The sequence below is a fragment of the Eurytemora carolleeae genome, unplaced genomic scaffold (genome assembly GCF_000591075.1).
Source record: "Eurytemora carolleeae unplaced genomic scaffold, Eaff_2.0 scaffold18, whole genome shotgun sequence".
Lineage (NCBI taxonomy): Eukaryota > Metazoa > Arthropoda > Copepoda > Calanoida > Temoridae > Eurytemora > Eurytemora carolleeae.
Genome location: NW_019396537.1, coordinates 145,470 through 161,963, shown reverse-complemented (window position 1 = coordinate 161,963; position 16,494 = coordinate 145,470). Strand labels below are relative to the sequence as shown.

The 16,494-nt window shown below is 32.4% G+C and overlaps 1 protein-coding gene across 1 annotated transcript in view; it reads right to left on the bottom strand.

The window, feature by feature from the left end:
- Positions 1 to 13,447, bottom strand: part of LOC111705045 (uncharacterized) — a gene marked incomplete in the record, with an annotated part of 27,445 nt that extends 13,998 nt beyond the window's left edge. Inside the window, 12 exon segments of the mRNA XM_023477473.1 lie at positions 641 to 681; positions 1,984 to 2,040; positions 2,226 to 2,306; positions 3,164 to 3,246; positions 5,450 to 5,526; positions 6,423 to 6,473; positions 7,886 to 8,026; positions 8,245 to 8,337; positions 9,842 to 9,892; positions 11,005 to 11,083; positions 12,421 to 12,483; positions 13,383 to 13,447. Coding sequence (XP_023333241.1) covers positions 641 to 681; positions 1,984 to 2,040; positions 2,226 to 2,306; positions 3,164 to 3,246; positions 5,450 to 5,526; positions 6,423 to 6,473; positions 7,886 to 8,026; positions 8,245 to 8,337; positions 9,842 to 9,892; positions 11,005 to 11,083; positions 12,421 to 12,483; positions 13,383 to 13,447 — 882 coding nt within the window.
- Positions 13,448 to 16,494: the final 3,047 nt, after the last annotated feature.

The following is a 16,494-nucleotide window of genomic DNA, read 5'->3' as shown; positions in this document are numbered from 1 at the left end:
AGAACTAAACCACTGGTTCAACTAGAGCAATAAATATAAACAGAACTAAACCACTGGTTCAACTAGAGTAATTAATATATAGAGAACTAAACGACTGGTTCAACTAGACCAATAAATATACAGAGAACTAAACCACTGGTTCAACTAGAGCAATAAATATATAGAGAACTAAACCACTGGTTCAACTAGAGCAATAAATATACAGAAAACTAAACCACTGGTTCAACTAGAGCAATAAACACATCTAAATTCAATGTCATTGTCGCCACTAGTTTAACAGCTGGACAATCTCCATTTTAAAGTTTTACCTCAAATCTGTGTTTACTTTCACAATGAGACTATAACACGTTGTAGAAATGGACGACGACCGTTAGACTCAAGTTATGATTTTAAAACGTCCAATGAGCATGAAATCTTGGCCTTTACTTTAAGTCATTTTTCAAGTCTATAATAACTACAAATAAAACATGTATATCGATGTCGTTGTTTTGAAAACAAAACATCCCTGAGTACATATATTAAAGGCGTTTTAATCTTTTTTCTCCATATAAAAACAACAGATAGAAGCAGTGTTAAAATCCGAATTAAATTTGGGATAAGAGACGACGATCTTACACAATAATCTAAAGTACGAACTCACCTGAAAATCGTATAAATGAACATGGCTTGATATAACTGGACCTTCAAGTTAATACAGTTTTAATCATTTCTTCAAATTCAAAGCTCCGTCACAAAATAAAAGTGAAATAAGAAGAAAGCCATATGCATTAATCATAAGAAGATAGTATTTTGCTCTGATTGTATTTTACTGAAAGAAGGGGAAGCAATTAATAAATGATAATTATGAATTGGTTTCAAGATTTGCCAAAAAAATTAGGATATGATTACTTTGTATTATATGACCTTTCTTTTTGGATTTTTATAAAGTTACAGAAATATTAATATTCTCAGGCAATATTAACTGTAAAACACAAACAAAAAAGTTGCCATACGGTAATAACCAGCAAACTCTGAAATGGGAAGACGACTTTTAGACTAAATTTATGACTTTAAATTGTCCAACGAGCATGGGACTCGGCAAGTGCGCAGTGCAAACAAACCCATTTCACTTGACTACAGATTTAATAAGGGACTGGAAAAAATAAGATCTTGGGAAAACATCAAAATACACTTGAATCGTCTTTCTTTTTCAGAGTTTTCTGGTTATCCCTAAACTACTCTCAACTCTCATGTTCAACGCAGATTACAGGACTCTCCCTGTATCAATTTAAAATCTGGTATTTTTGTTGAAGCCACAAAAAAGTAAATAAAACCGATTTAATTTTTACATTTTTTGCAAACATATTTGGATCTGGGTTGACCCTCTTTAGTTCTTGAGATATTTTTGCCCGTGAATATTCAATAAAACTATTTAAAACTTAGTTATCACTTGGTAGTATTCATTACTTTTAATAAAGGATCGGGACATCAATGTTTTCTTTTATGTTTATAATATTTATAGTGAGACCAGAAAACTGAGGAATAGGAAGACGACATTTAAGCAATAGTTAAGTGTATCTGATTTGAAACAAAGCAAACAGGTTTACAAGTAACATTTTTAAAACTATTTAAACTACAGCGTGTCTCAAGAAACATGACAGTTGGTGAAAAGTTTAAAATGTCTTTTTCCATAATTTTATAAATTGTTTAAAAACAAAGACAATAATAAAAATATTATAATAAAATTAAAAGTAAAATATATTTGAGCAAAAGATTTGTTAAAGGAGATAAACTGCAAAGCGCCTTAAATTTCCAATACAGTGTATGGAAGAAGATATTCAAAACTATTCACCAACTGTCATGTTTCGTGGGACACCCTGTATTTAAAGTCAAAACTTAAGTCTGAAAGTCGTTTTTTCCTTTTCCAGAGTTTTTGGTTGTTCTTAATGTATAACTATTAAGTCATGCAAGTTGAACCAATAATAACTTATCTTCTCTGATTACCTGACTTAGGTTTATACTCCCCATCAGAATTCTTCTCTGAAGTAACTCCGCCCAAAACTAAAAAAATATATTTTTGGTTTAGAAATAACACTCAGAATCTTCAAAAGCGTTTTCAGTAAGAGGTTCAAATACAGATGAGTAAGTTTTGTTTTCTCAAATATGGTTTATAAAAATTCTATATTTCATGATTTTTCGGCATTAATAAAGAATTTATTACTTTTAATTTCTAGCTTCTAACTTACCCATCGCAAACCTATCAGTGCCCAGTTTAACATCCAGCACACAATGACCAGCCAGCGGCATCGGCAGGTATTGCTGAGCAGCTGAAAAAAAGCATCCATTGACAATTTTTTTAAATTTTCTTTTACAAAAAGCACTGTAACTGTATTTTAAAGTGACCCTACATTCAAAGATGGCAATGTCCGATTCACAATGTTCCCCCTGGGCCTGGAACCGTTATCTAATGATGGGGAAAATATTGTTGTTTTCAAGATATAAACTGTAAACCAGTTTAATCAAGAATATGTGGGATTTAAAATGTTTCAGGATTCCTGCATAAATCAGATGTATCTTATCAAAATTAGGATTTACTAGCCGAAGGGCCCGGCGCTGCCCGTGGAAATAAAATTGAATTTTTTAGCCTTTAACACCCCCCAGCCACCCATGAATGTCCAGAAAAAATTTCAGCCCAATCGGTCCAGGTGTTTGGCCGGCTAGATGCAACATATATATATACGAATGTCTTGTTTTATTAGATTGATTTGTCCAACATATAAATTATAAAGTTGGTTCAGATATCAGAGGTTTTCCTGCAGGTTAGAAATGCGCAAATCCAAAATGCCAAAGAAATGCCAAAGAAACCAAAAGGCCGGAAATAAATATTTTTTAAACATAAATATCTAATTTATACTTTATCAGACAACGCTTTAAATGTTACAGTTGTGAGCTGGTCAATGCCATCTTTTTATTAAGGGTCACTTGAAATTAGGCTTTTAGTCCCTTTAGGGTTTGTGTTGGAGCAAATCCGCACGTCACCCTTTTGAAAAGAAACCTAACTTGACAATTATCAAATTTAAAATGAAAAAACAAGAATATCTCCATCATGGAATGACAATTTTTTTATATACCATAGTCAATCAGGCATACTCCTTTAAGTAAATTAATATCTATATATTGTGACCTGGTATAGCGTCCCATTTGGCAATATCCTTAGCTCTGTTGTTAATCCAATCCCAGCCTTTAGAATAATCTAGTCCAGGAGTCCTGAACAAACAGGTTTTATAGATTTTGGTAGGGTAGCCCCAGCCCTCTACAGTCTACAGCCTACAGGAAGGGTTTTTTAATCGTTTTTAAAAGCGATCGAAATAACGAACGATTTTCGTTTCGCTTTTTTTTCTAAAAACGATCGATTTTGAACTTTCAAAAAACGAAAAACGATCAAAATGTGCCGGATCACTTCACAAGGGATCTAGAGCGTCGGGAAACCCGTCGGTCGCAGGGTGCAATTTAAACTAAATTTGTTTTTGAAAACGATATTTTTTTTTAAAACGAGAAAATACAGTGTTTGAATACGATAGTTTTTTAAAACAATAATTTTTTACAAAACAACAGTTTTTTAAAAACAATATTTTTTTAATAACGATCGTTTTTAAAAAATTTCGCTTATGAATTTGAGTTTTTTGACAGTTAAATTTTTAAATTTTTTTTTTGAAGATAAGGTTATGAATATTGTCCTAAGTGTTGTTTTTATCGAGACAAATAACCTGAATGTTTTCTGACCTCGGATTTTCCGACCAAAAATGTATTTTCTCTTTAAAAGGTCGTTAACTAAGGGTCTTCGTTAACGGTCGTAAACAAAGAGTCTTCGTTAACGGTCGTAAACGAAGGGTCTTTTTTTAAAACGGTCGTTTTTGAAATCGATAGTTTTTTGATAACGTTAAAAAATAATTTTAATAACTCAGATTCATTTGCGAAAAAAATCGTTTTTAAAAAAACGATGGTTTTTCGTACAAAATAGCTATCTTTTAAAAAAATGATCGTTATTCGTTTATTGACAGTTCAAAACGAGTGGTTCGTTTTTTCTAGAAACGAAACGTTCGTTTTTAGAAAGAAATAAAAACAAAACGGAAAACAATCCTTTTTTTGGTCGTTTTAAAAACGATTAACAACCCTGCCGTTAGGTAAATCAAATTTACTGGACAACAATATTTTCACTGTTAAAGAGAGCGCGCGTGATTGTTCTTGGAAAGTGTATAAATTCCAAATTTGCAAACTGTAAACTGTAAACTGTAAACTGTAAACTGTAAACTGTAAACTGTAAACTGTAAACTGTAAACTGTGAACTGTTTTTCCTGGAATCTTATAACAAGCTACAGGAATAGAAATAAGTTGTTTGTGATTATGTTTCATTTTTTTAATCTTCAGGACAGAAACAAATCTTAAGGAATATAATAATTGTCTTTAACCATTTGTAAGTGAAGATTTATAAATTATCTATTTTCCACATCATAATCTGAGATTGTTTCTCCCTTTTTTCATTTAAACCCCAATTTTCTTGCTTTTTCAAGTTTTTGTTTATTTTCTTTAAATTTTTAAACATTTTTCAATATTGATTTCGATAGTTAATTATATCGTAAGAACTAAAGAGGGTCAACCCAGACCAAAATATATTTTCAAAAATGTGAAACTAACATTTACTTTTTTACTCTGTGAGGTTTGGAGCATCTTTTACTCAGAATTTCAAATCCACAAATAGTGATGGGTAATAATTGGGTTCTAAGGTATTTTGACTTTTAAATTGCATTGCATCACACTATACCTGTAAACTTGCAACGTTTCCAACATTTCAGAACTTTATTCTGTGACAGTTTACCTTTTAAAACTGTAAACTAAAACTGTAAACTTACAAAGTTTCCAACATTTCAGAACTTTATTCTGTGACAGTTTACCTGACTAAAACTAAGCAAAAAATTATTCTGAAAGAACCTATTTAAGACTAAAACTAACTTTTTGTTTCGTTTTTCGCATAAATATTAGTTCAGGTGAAATTTGTTGACATAGTGACAGGAAAACAAAAGTTCAGAAAAAAAACAATTTTCAAATTGGTGAAAGTTCTCGCATTTTTGTCCCTGCAGAAAAAGTAATAAAAGGCCCATCACTATTCGACCTTCGAGAAGGTTTATGGATGATCGAATTTTCAAAAATTCAACTTTTGAAAATCTAGAAAATCCACGAAATTTGTTTTTAAAAAGTTTTGTTTGATTTTATTTTACAATGTACACAAAGAGAACATATTTAACATTGAAATAGAAGATGGGCGCAAAGCGCCCTTCAAGCCTAGTCTTTTTATAAATATGTTAAACTGTACTACATTTCCACCATTTGACTTTAGAGAAGAAAACAAAAGTAATGCTGCATAAATTTAACTGTCTCTGTCTGTACTATCTGTTTAAAACTATAAGAATACCTTGCATGCGGAATACGAAGTATCTCAGTATCTTGTAGAATCTCGGAACCAGCCCGTCCTCCCAGAATCCACAAATACTTAAACAGTTTAACAGATTAATTTACAATGACCCCTTAACAAACTCTGGAGAGATACATACTCCTAAAAGTAAAAACTTATGAACAGATTGAAAGAAAATGTAAATAATGTTGTACAGTATGTACACAATAGAACCTGCTGTGTACAGTATGTACACAATAGAACCTGCTCCGGAAAATATCGCATATTCTAGCCTTTTATAAAACTCTGTAACAGTACTCTCTCAACTCTGGTAAAAACCTACCCCGCTAGGACTGTAGTTGGTATCATGCCGTAGAAACCTACCCCGCTAGGACTGTAGTAGGTATCATGCCGTAGAAACCTACCCCACTAGGACTGTAGTTGGTATCATGCCGTAGAAACCTACCCCACTAGGACTGTAGTTGGTATCATGCCGTAGAAACCTACCCCACTAGGACTGTAGTTGGTATCATGCCGTAGAAACCTACCCCACTAGGACTGTAGTTGGTATCATGCCGTAGAAACCTACCCCACTAGGACTGTAGTTGGTATCATGCCGTAGAAACCTACCCCACTAGGACTGTAGTTGGTATCATGCCGTAGAAACCTACCCCACTAGGACTGTAGTTGGTATCATGCCGTAGAAACCTACCCCACTAGGACTGTAGTTGGTATCATGCCGTAGAAACCTACCCCACTAGGACTGTAGTTGGTATCATGCCGTAGAAACCTACCCCACTAGGACTGTAGTTGGTATCATGCCGTAGAAACCTACCCCACTAGGACTGTAGTTGGTATCATGCCGTAGAAACCTACCCCACTAGGACTGTAGTTGGTATCATGCCGTAGAAACCTACCCCACTANTAGTAGGTAAAATGGAGTAGAAACCTACCCCACTAGGACCGTAGTAGGTATAATGAAGTAGAAACCTACCCCACTGGGACTGTAGTAGGTAAAATGAAGTAGAAACCTACCCCACTGTGACTGTAGTAGGTATAATGAAGTAGAAACCTACCTCACTGGGACTGTAGTAGGTTTAATGAAGTAAAAACCTACCCCACTAGGACTGTAGTAGGTTTAATGAATTAGAAACCTACCCCAACTGGGACTGTAATAGGTATAATGAAGTAGAAACCTACCCCACCAGGACTGTGGTAGGTATAATGAAGTAGAAACCTACCCCACTAGGACTGTAGTAGGTATAATAAAGTAGAAACCTACCCCACTAGGACTGTGGTAGGTATAATGAATGTCATAGAAACCTACCCCGCTAGGACTGTAGTTGGTATCATGTCACAGAAACCTACCCCACTAGGACTGTAGTAGGTATAATGAAGTAGAAACCTACCCCACTGGGACTGTAGTAGGTAAAATGAAGTAGAAACCTACCCCACTAGGACTGTAGTAGGTATCATGTCGTAGAAACCTACCCCACCAGGACTGTAGTAGGTATCATGTCGTAGAAACCTACCCCGCTAGGACTGTAGTAGGTATCATGTCGCAGAAACCTACCCCACTAGGACTGTAGTTGGTAACATGTCGTAGAAACCTACCACGCTAGGACTGTAGTTGGTATCATGTCGTAGAAACCTACCCCACTAGGACTGTAGAAGGAATCATGTCGTNTTATTCATTTATTCATTTATTCATTTATTCATTTATTCATTTATTCATTTATTCATTTATTCATTTATTCATTTATTCATTTATTCATTTATTCATTTATTCATTTATTCATTTATTCATTTATTCATTTATTCATTTATTCATTTATTCATTTATTCATTTATTCATTTATTCATTTATTCATTTATTCATTTATTCATTTATTCATTTATTCATTTATTCATTTATTCATTTATTCATTTATTCATTTATTCATTTATTCATTTATTCATTTATTTATTTATTCATTTATTCATTTATTCATTTATTCATTTATTTATTTATTCATTTATTCATTTATTCATTTATTCATTTATTTATTTATTCATTTATTCATTTATTCATTTATTCATTTATTTATTTATTCATTTATTCATTTATTCATTTATTCATTTATTTATTTATTCATTTATTCATTTTTTTCATATCTGCATGATTATTGAGAACGACTTATCAAATCATGTTGATCCCAAGTAAAAATTTAAAGTCAAAGACGATATTTTAATCGTTCATCAATTTTCATGTTTGTTGGGGACAAGGTTGTTCATTAAGGTTCTTACTCTTGTTGCGTTCTAATGTACGGACAATTTCGTCTCCTAAGTAATGGACAGAGAAATCTGTAAATGACTTTACTGAGTTAAGAGTCAAGTGTAGGTATTAGTAATGTTATGCACGGATTTCACTATCCATATTAATTAGGAGACGACATTTACTCGTACACTGGAGCGCACCTTAAAAACAACCTTGATTGTGCCTGTCTGAGACCTGCAGTTTTCTTGTATTTGTGAAACAGGGTTGGATCCACCACACAACAAGGCTTTCTCCCAGAGTAGATCCAGGTAAGGGAATGCTACGGACCCAGGGTTGTTTGCCTGAGAATATTACAGTAGGACTGTGGAATAGGAAGACGACATTTAAGTGATCTTATTTTTTATTTGATTCTGTTAAAATCTGGTAAGAAATCAACTTATCAAGTGAGTTTGGTCTGTGTGTACTGCACTACTGTCGTGTTTCAGAATAAGAGTCTAACGGTCGTCTTCCTGTTCCCCAGTTGTATGGATCCCACAGTACAGTTTTATACACTTTGTACCTGATGGTAATCCACGAAGTTGAATGTGGGAATAAAGTTGATTGTGGCTCCATCCAGCGCCATATTCATACTAGTCAGGTTCAAGGAGCACCACTTAAGTAAATATAATTATCATCAGACTGAGGGTCTTAATTCTTGTAGGTTTGCATATACAGATACTGCAAAAAAAATCTCATGATATTTTGTTCGAACAATTGAAAATGAGAAGAGATGGGCGCGTTCTGCTTTTTTACTTTTATTCATGCATTTTTCTTTGACGACCCATTTCGTTTTTTTCTATAGTTCCAAAAAAAGATGATTTCTCACAATTTCTCAAAAGTTTTTAAAATTATCATTCATTTTTCATCTATTCCATTCTAGATGAACGATCGTTCAGTAAAATCGTTCGTTCAGTAAATACGATCATTTTTCAAAATTTGGTCTTTCAGTAAATCGTTTATGAACGATCAAGATTGTTCGAATGATTTAGTTTATTCATTTTTGTTATTGTTTTGTTCGTTTATATAAAACGATAGTCTTTAATTTCTCTGAACGATCCAAGTCGTTAGTCCGCTTTATTTCCTAACGACATAATCGTTCGCGAAATTATTTTTTGCATTGTTCGCAAAAACGATGAACATATTCATCTCTAAAAATTAGTCTGACATATGGACAGTTAAAAATGTCAAAAATTTACGTTGTGTTTAAATTTCTTTACTGAACATAATTGTTTCTAAAATTAGCTTTTCTTTACTGAACATAATTGTTTCTAAAATTAGCTAAACATTTTAATTTTATAAATCCAGCAAATCAGATGTTACAAGGATGTCACGTTTGTTCGTTTGTATGATTTTATGATGGATAACATTATGTCAATGTAATATTTGCACCAAGAGATTTCAACGTTTTGCTTTTTTTCTAATTTCAGCTTTTGTTACGATAGTGCTCATCAAAAGTATAAAACGTTGAAACGTTACGTTGCACATTATGAAATTTTACGACATAGACCAACGCTACGTAATGAATTTTGTGCACTTGAATACCTTATACAACGATAAGCTTTAGTAAATTTTGGTGAAAAAAGTAAGCTCCGTTACGCTTGTGCATTCCCTGTTTTAAATTAACTGTCCCAATGTTGCGTTAAAGGTTTAGAAATATAACCACAATTATCTAACGTTAACTTCCACTTGATTTGAAAACTGAAAGGTGACAAACCTTTTGATTAAATAAAACGTAAATTAGACATTTTTTTACGTTTCAGTCAATTTCAGTGCAAAGAATATTTCATGTAACCTTTCATCATAACTTTTCCAATTTAAAATATTTTAATTACTTTTAGAAGATTTACAAAAATGCTACTTTTCTTATGTTTCGATTCATCGAGACGTTATTATTTTTTTCATCACAGTATTTAACAACTTGCAATCAAGACTGTTTTTTCATCACAGTATTTAACAACTTGCAATCAAGACTGTTTTTTCATCATAGTATTTAACAACTTGCAATCAAGACTGTTTTTTCGTTTCGTTTTAAGATAGATATAAAAAAATGTTCGATAAGAAACGTTGTATTAACTAAACGTTTCTTACAACCTAATTTTATTTTATTTCTTTTTTACCTGGCCCGGGTTATCAGATTGTCCTTCATTTTGCAGTTCAAGCAATTCAACCTAACAATAAACAGTGGTACAAATATAATACTAAACAGTCATCGTCGCATATATCAATACAATGAAGAAGATTTTCGATTTCAATTTTGGTTTCTACCAAGCTTTCTAACAGCTCATTGATACACATAAACATGGAAACAAGGAACCGCCGTCAATCATACATTAATTAAAATAACAGAAAAGACACTAGATGTACTCTTTCAAGATTTAGGGGGTTTTCGTTCACAATAACCCTGAGGCAGAAGTCCAAAGGAGTTACGCGCAGTTGACGTAGAACAGGCTCTCTCTCTATGATCTTTTTATTGTTCGTCGCATGCGCGTAACTCCTTTGGGCGTCTGCCTCAGGGTTATTGTGAACGAAAAACCCCTTAATCTTGAAAAGACGACATCTAGTGTCCTATCTGTTATTCTATGTAATCTATGCCGTCAATTAACAGCTTTAGCTTCTCTTTGTTTACTAGTATACTTCTGATTTAAAAGCTTAAATAGAAACATCGTCTTCATTGTATTGATGTTAATGCCAAAAACTGTATGTCAATTTTTGACCACAATTTTAAGTATGATTTATAAAAGTATAAAATAAAGTTGCAATTTTCAATTTTCAAAATAAACTTTAAATAAAAGCAAGAATTTGAGACTTTGTCACAAACTCAAATAGTCTAAACCTTATATCTTTGCAACATAATGTGGTATGCTCTTGATATTTCAAACTTAAATTATTGATTTAACAGAATTCAAAGTTATAGGGATTAGAAAATCTCTTTAAAGGGACTGTAAGCGTAATTTCAAGTGTTCCTCCATGCAAAGGTGACAATGCCCGATTTACAAGGGAACCCTTGACAGCTCTTTGTCTGATTAGTTATCATTTTTTTTTTCTTTAGAATGTTTATTTCCATTTGCAGTTTTTCTGCGAAAGCGACATACGCATTTTTTGTTTATAAGAAGCAGTGGAGAAACGCACAGAAATAAACACTTTTCAAGTTGGAAAAACGATAGTATCTTCCACAGTTTTGATCAGATTAAGGTTACAAGGAAACGTATCGTTGTGAATCGGACATTGCCATCTTTGCATGAAGTATCACTTGCAATAACGATTCTAGTCCCTTTTAAACCTGATTTGTGGGAACCGCATCAGTGGCATCGTCGCCACCTAGTAATCCTCCAACCAACATCCATTTCTTACACGTCACTCTAGATAAATTATAATCATTACAAAAATCATCAAAATCATTAAAATGTTTAAAATTCTATCCGATTCCAAGAATTCTCTTGATTCTTGTCTAACGGAGAAAAAATTGTTTTAAAGGGAGTGACCGGCTATGTAAGGTAGTTGAACTGAGTATGCAGTGTTGTGGAAAACTTCTTTTGGATTCATTTGAGACATATTAAACTTTTTAAAGATCTGTAAATCCTGAGTTTGAGCGCAAATTCGACGTTCAAAACTCATACTTTGGGGGTGGATACGTTATCAGAATTAGTTTTTTTCAATTATTAAATAAAGACAACGAAAAATAAAGTAAAAATTATACAGTAATCTAATTAGACGGTTAGGAACATATTTCTCAAAAGAAATTTGTCAAAAAATCAATGCTAAAATCGATTATTTCGTTTTCATTATTATATTGAATTTCTAATTTTCTTCGAATTTATTCGCAGATTTCTTCAAATTCTTCAAATGTAGTCTCAACATGTTCCTAAACATGACGTCTGTAGTTTATTGTAGAACTTTTTTACATTTTATGTCGTCGTTATTTACTAATTAAAAAAAACTAATTCTGAATACGTATCCAAGCCCTAAGTAGGAGTTTTGAACATCGAATTTGCGCTCAAGCTAAGGATTTACAGATCTTAAAAAGTTTAATATGTCTCAAATGAATCAGAAAGAAGCTTTCCACAACACTGCATACTCAGTTCAACTACCTTACATAGCCGGTCACTCCCTTTAATGATGCTTTTCATTTTTTTTTTGAGAATGTTTACATTTCTATCCGATTCCAAGAATTCTCTAACAGGGTTTGATTCTTGTCTATAATGGAGAGAAACAAATAATTTTAATGATGTTTTTTTATTATGGTTTGAAAGTTTATTTCTAATTGATTCCAAGAAATTGCTAACAATATGCTATTCTTGCCTAATTGATGAAAAATAATTTTTTCCCATTATTTTCTTTANGGGGGGGGGGGTTTATCAATTTATTAATCTATTTTTTATTCATTATTTTTTCCTCTACAATTAAGTACCAGACAAGAACATAACAAATATCACAGACATAAAAATACTAAAAAAAAAATTGTCAAATTGAAGAGTAGCAATTATTAAAATAATTGTTAGTATTTAAATAATCTAAGATAAAAGAATGAAACCATGATTATTGAAAATTCTGTTTTCAGAAAGGTTCATCAAGAGAGTCAAGATAAACCTTTTTAAAATATGTAAATTTGAGGATAGTGAGATTAATTTGAACACAGGAGCTCAAAACTTTTAACTCCAACAAAAGGTCCAAAATAGATCCAAATGTATTAGTTTACCCTTGAAGCAGGAAAAAGCAAAAAGCCCAGGTCTTCATGGCCTGACAATCAAATCTTAACTGCCTAAAATTCATTCATCAACCAAAAACAGTGTGTCAAGAAAATATTAAAATTTTTATTATCATATCATTTATAGTTGGATGATTTATAATGATAGGTGAAATAAAAAAATGGACCTTTGAAGTTAACCCTATTCCTGGTGAGGGGGGGGGGTCAAATTGACCCCCCCCCTGTAGTTTTTTTTTACATAATTCAAAAAGTATTGGTCTGAGGCTGTTGAAATTTTTCTTACATACCCAAAGCCCTCCCTTTAGGCCTAAAACCGGGCTTTAATACTAACTGCCTGAGGCCTCAGGCACACTGCCTGAATGACTGCTTTTGCCTGTAACAAACTAAATCTTTGTTTTGACCCACTTTCACTTGTCAGATTTTGATAAAATTTAGCTTTTTGGAAAGCTTATGACATAAGGAAACGGATTGCACAAGTTTTGCGAAAAAAATTGCAAATTTTTTGCAAACAACCTGTCTAAGGAAATTTGCACATTTTTAGATTTTCTTGATTAAAAATCAGGTTATTTAAAATTTTGCAAATATTTTTGCATATTTGAAATGGCATGGTCAAGGGCTTTTCAAATATGTATAATTTTTCATTTTTTGGAAAAAAAATTTTTTGCAAACATTTTTACTATATAACTGGATTTTGCGATAAAAAAATCAATTATTGCAAATTTGCAAATTTTTTTGCAGATTCTAAAAGTAGAGCACAAGAGCTTTCTAATGATGTATCATTTGTCATATTCGAACATAAGACATGGGATTTAGAGGGGGGGTCAAATTGGCCCCCCCCCAGCATATCCTGGTTTTCAAGTACCCCAGCAGGGATAGGGTTAAATGCCAAAAAAGGGGGAAATGAGCAATTTGAGGTTTATTGGACTTTACATGTAATTTCTTTGTATGTGAACCTAGAAAGATAGAGTTTCTTGTACCCGTTAAACCTGTTAAACCTGATCAAGGATGAATATGACATTCTTATTTTTCTAACTGAAAAGCTGAATTGGACAAGTATTTATTATATATCATTGTTTATGATTTTGAAAATTTATTTTTTCAAAATGTTGTTTCTCTAAAAAAGTGAATTGCGCATATCTATACAGCAGGAAAACATAAAGGATTTAACCCTTTTAAACCTAGAATAATGACAACAGCTTCCACATTATTGATCAGATAAAGGTTTTAATTGGGTACCATTGTGAATACGGCATCGTCATCCTTCAAATCATTGAGGGCATGACTTGAAATCCCGCTTACAGTCCCGCTTTTATCTTCGGTAGGTTTATATTGGGACACTCTGTATTTGTATTCTAAGTCAAGTTGAAACCGGTTTAAAAAAATGGTTTACCAAAATTGGATATCTTCCTAATCTCCACAAATCTATATCTTGTGTCGGTTGATTTATCACCAATTCAAATATTGCTCGACTTCAAACCTTTTGGAAAAAATATTATCTTAAAAGAACTGTGAATTCGTCATTTGAAGTAAACCTCTATTTAATCGAGATTCGAGGGGCATGTCGTATTAACAATTGTACTATTGTAACCTTAATCTGATCATTAATGTCAATCATTCACATAATAAAGTGATTTATTCGCATGATCTCTCCAATGTTTCTGAAGCAGGAAACTTTCAATCTATGCATAAGTTTTTATCAATCGATGTTGAACAATGAAAAACAAAAAAAACTGTTGTACTAAAGGGACTGTACTAAAGAGACTGTACTAGAGGGATTGTACTAAAGGGACTGTACTAAAGGGACTGTACTAAAGGAACTGTACTAAAGGGACTAAACTAAAGGGACTGTACTAAAGGGACTAAAGGGACTGTACTAAAGGGACTGTACTAAAAGGACTGTAAGGGACTGTACTGAAGGTACTTTACTAAAGTGACTGTACTAAAACTAAAGGGACTGTACTAAAACTAAAGGGACTGTATTAAAGGGACTGTACTAAAAGGACTGTACTAAAGGGACTGTACTAAAGGGACTGTACTAAAGGGACTGTAGTAAAGGGACTGCACTAAATGGACTGTACTAAAGATACTGTACTAAAGGGACTGTACTAAAGGTACTGTACAAAAGGGACTGTATTAAAGGGACTTTAAGGGAAAGTACTAAAGGAAAGGTACTAAAGGGACTGTACTAAAGGGACTGTAAGGGACTGTACTAAAGGGACTGTAAGGGAATGTACTATAGGGACTGTAAGAAAGGGACTGTACTAAAGGGACGGTAAACGTAATTTGAAGGGACCCTCCATGCAAAGATGGCAATGTCCGATTTACAACGGTACCCTTGAAACTTTTATTTGATGACAAATGCGGAAAACATCGTCGTTTCTCTAGGTGTTTATTTCTGATAAGCAAGAACAGTACAAGTTTCCCTTGAGCAGAAAAAGCACAAATTAAGAAAATAAGCATGGATATCTAATTTGTTTCGTACTAATAATTTACTGTTATATACAGATAGCAGATTTTATATTAGATATTCAAAATATAGTGATATCAAGTTGACCCAAGATGTTCAAGTTCTTATAACTTTTATTTTATCTTCATTTGATAAGATGTTATTACGTCATCTAAAAGTCAACAGACTCATCTGACCTCACTCAAAATTAAACAATAAATGAGTGAATAACTTCAGGGAAAAACAGTTCAAAAACTGAGAAATTGCCAAAATCTAACAAAGATATGAATCGAAAAAAAATGATGAAGAAATATTTTTAAAATTATGTAATATTCATCATAAAAATGAAGATTATTTTCATTTTCATTAAACCAATATTCTAAAATGGTAATATCAAAAAATACAAAAATTTGCGTTTCTGCGTTTGTTTATATTTTCAAACAAGGATAAAGCGAATTTTATAGTTTTAACTTGAAAAAATATTTTTTGAAATATTATTTATTTGTTTGAATAAATCATTTTATTCGAAAAAAAAAACTTTTTTATTATAATAATATTTATTTAGTTTAGAATTGAGAAATTGACAGGTTTAGATTGTTTTCTCCTGAATACACTTACACTGCAAACACTACAAATAAATAGATATATCATTCAGGTCAAATATTACATTCGTCATGCACAGTTCAAACTAAACAGGTATGGTTAACAATTCACAATTCAATGGGGGGGGGAGCGGCGCATGCCCCCCCCCCAATTTACCTCCGAAGGGGGTGGAAGGGCACAATATCTGAGAAAAAAAGGAAAATGAAAAAATGAAAATTAGGAAATATAAGTAAAAGAAAGAAGAAAACAAGAGAGAAAATTGGCATAAAATCTCATTTTTGTCAACTGTATTAGTTTTCCAACTTTGAACCAAATTGTTCCTGATATTTACATTGAATTGAAACCCTAAAATCAGGGATGCAATCTTATTAATTGCGAATTTTTCTGCCAAGCCCATGATAAGTTGCGGGTTTACAACTCCGAAAACATTAATTAGATTTGATTTCTTAACTGAAAAATATGTGTTACAAAACTAAATAGATTTTACAGTTTTAAAACCTGAAAAAGGTAGATTTTGATGCAAATTAAAATATTATATTTTACTAAAAAGTGTAAAAATCTCCATCAAATTTGTTTAAATACATATATCTTATTATTCACGTGAGGCAACTATGGATGCAAAAAACATTGGAAGGAATATTACATTGCCTTGGCTTCCCTCGACCATGTTGGGTCTGAAAGCATCCCTCGCTACGCTCGTGATGCTTCAGGAGTGAAAACCCGACAAGGTCTTGGGAAGCCTTGGCAATGTAATATCTCCTCTTATATTTATTGCATCACTATATGTCTCCCTCCCTGTAATGAATAGATAAATAGTTATTATCGCATTCTGAGCAACATTATTAACTTTTACTTGGACATAGTTTTAACAAAAATATGAATCTTTTTAGTATTTAGACATATTAATATTATTAACAACACAATTGAATCAATGAATATATTTATTAATAAATCTCTACTTCTTATACCTTCAGGTTTTTGTTTTGTTTTGATGCAAATACCTCTTTTATAGCACT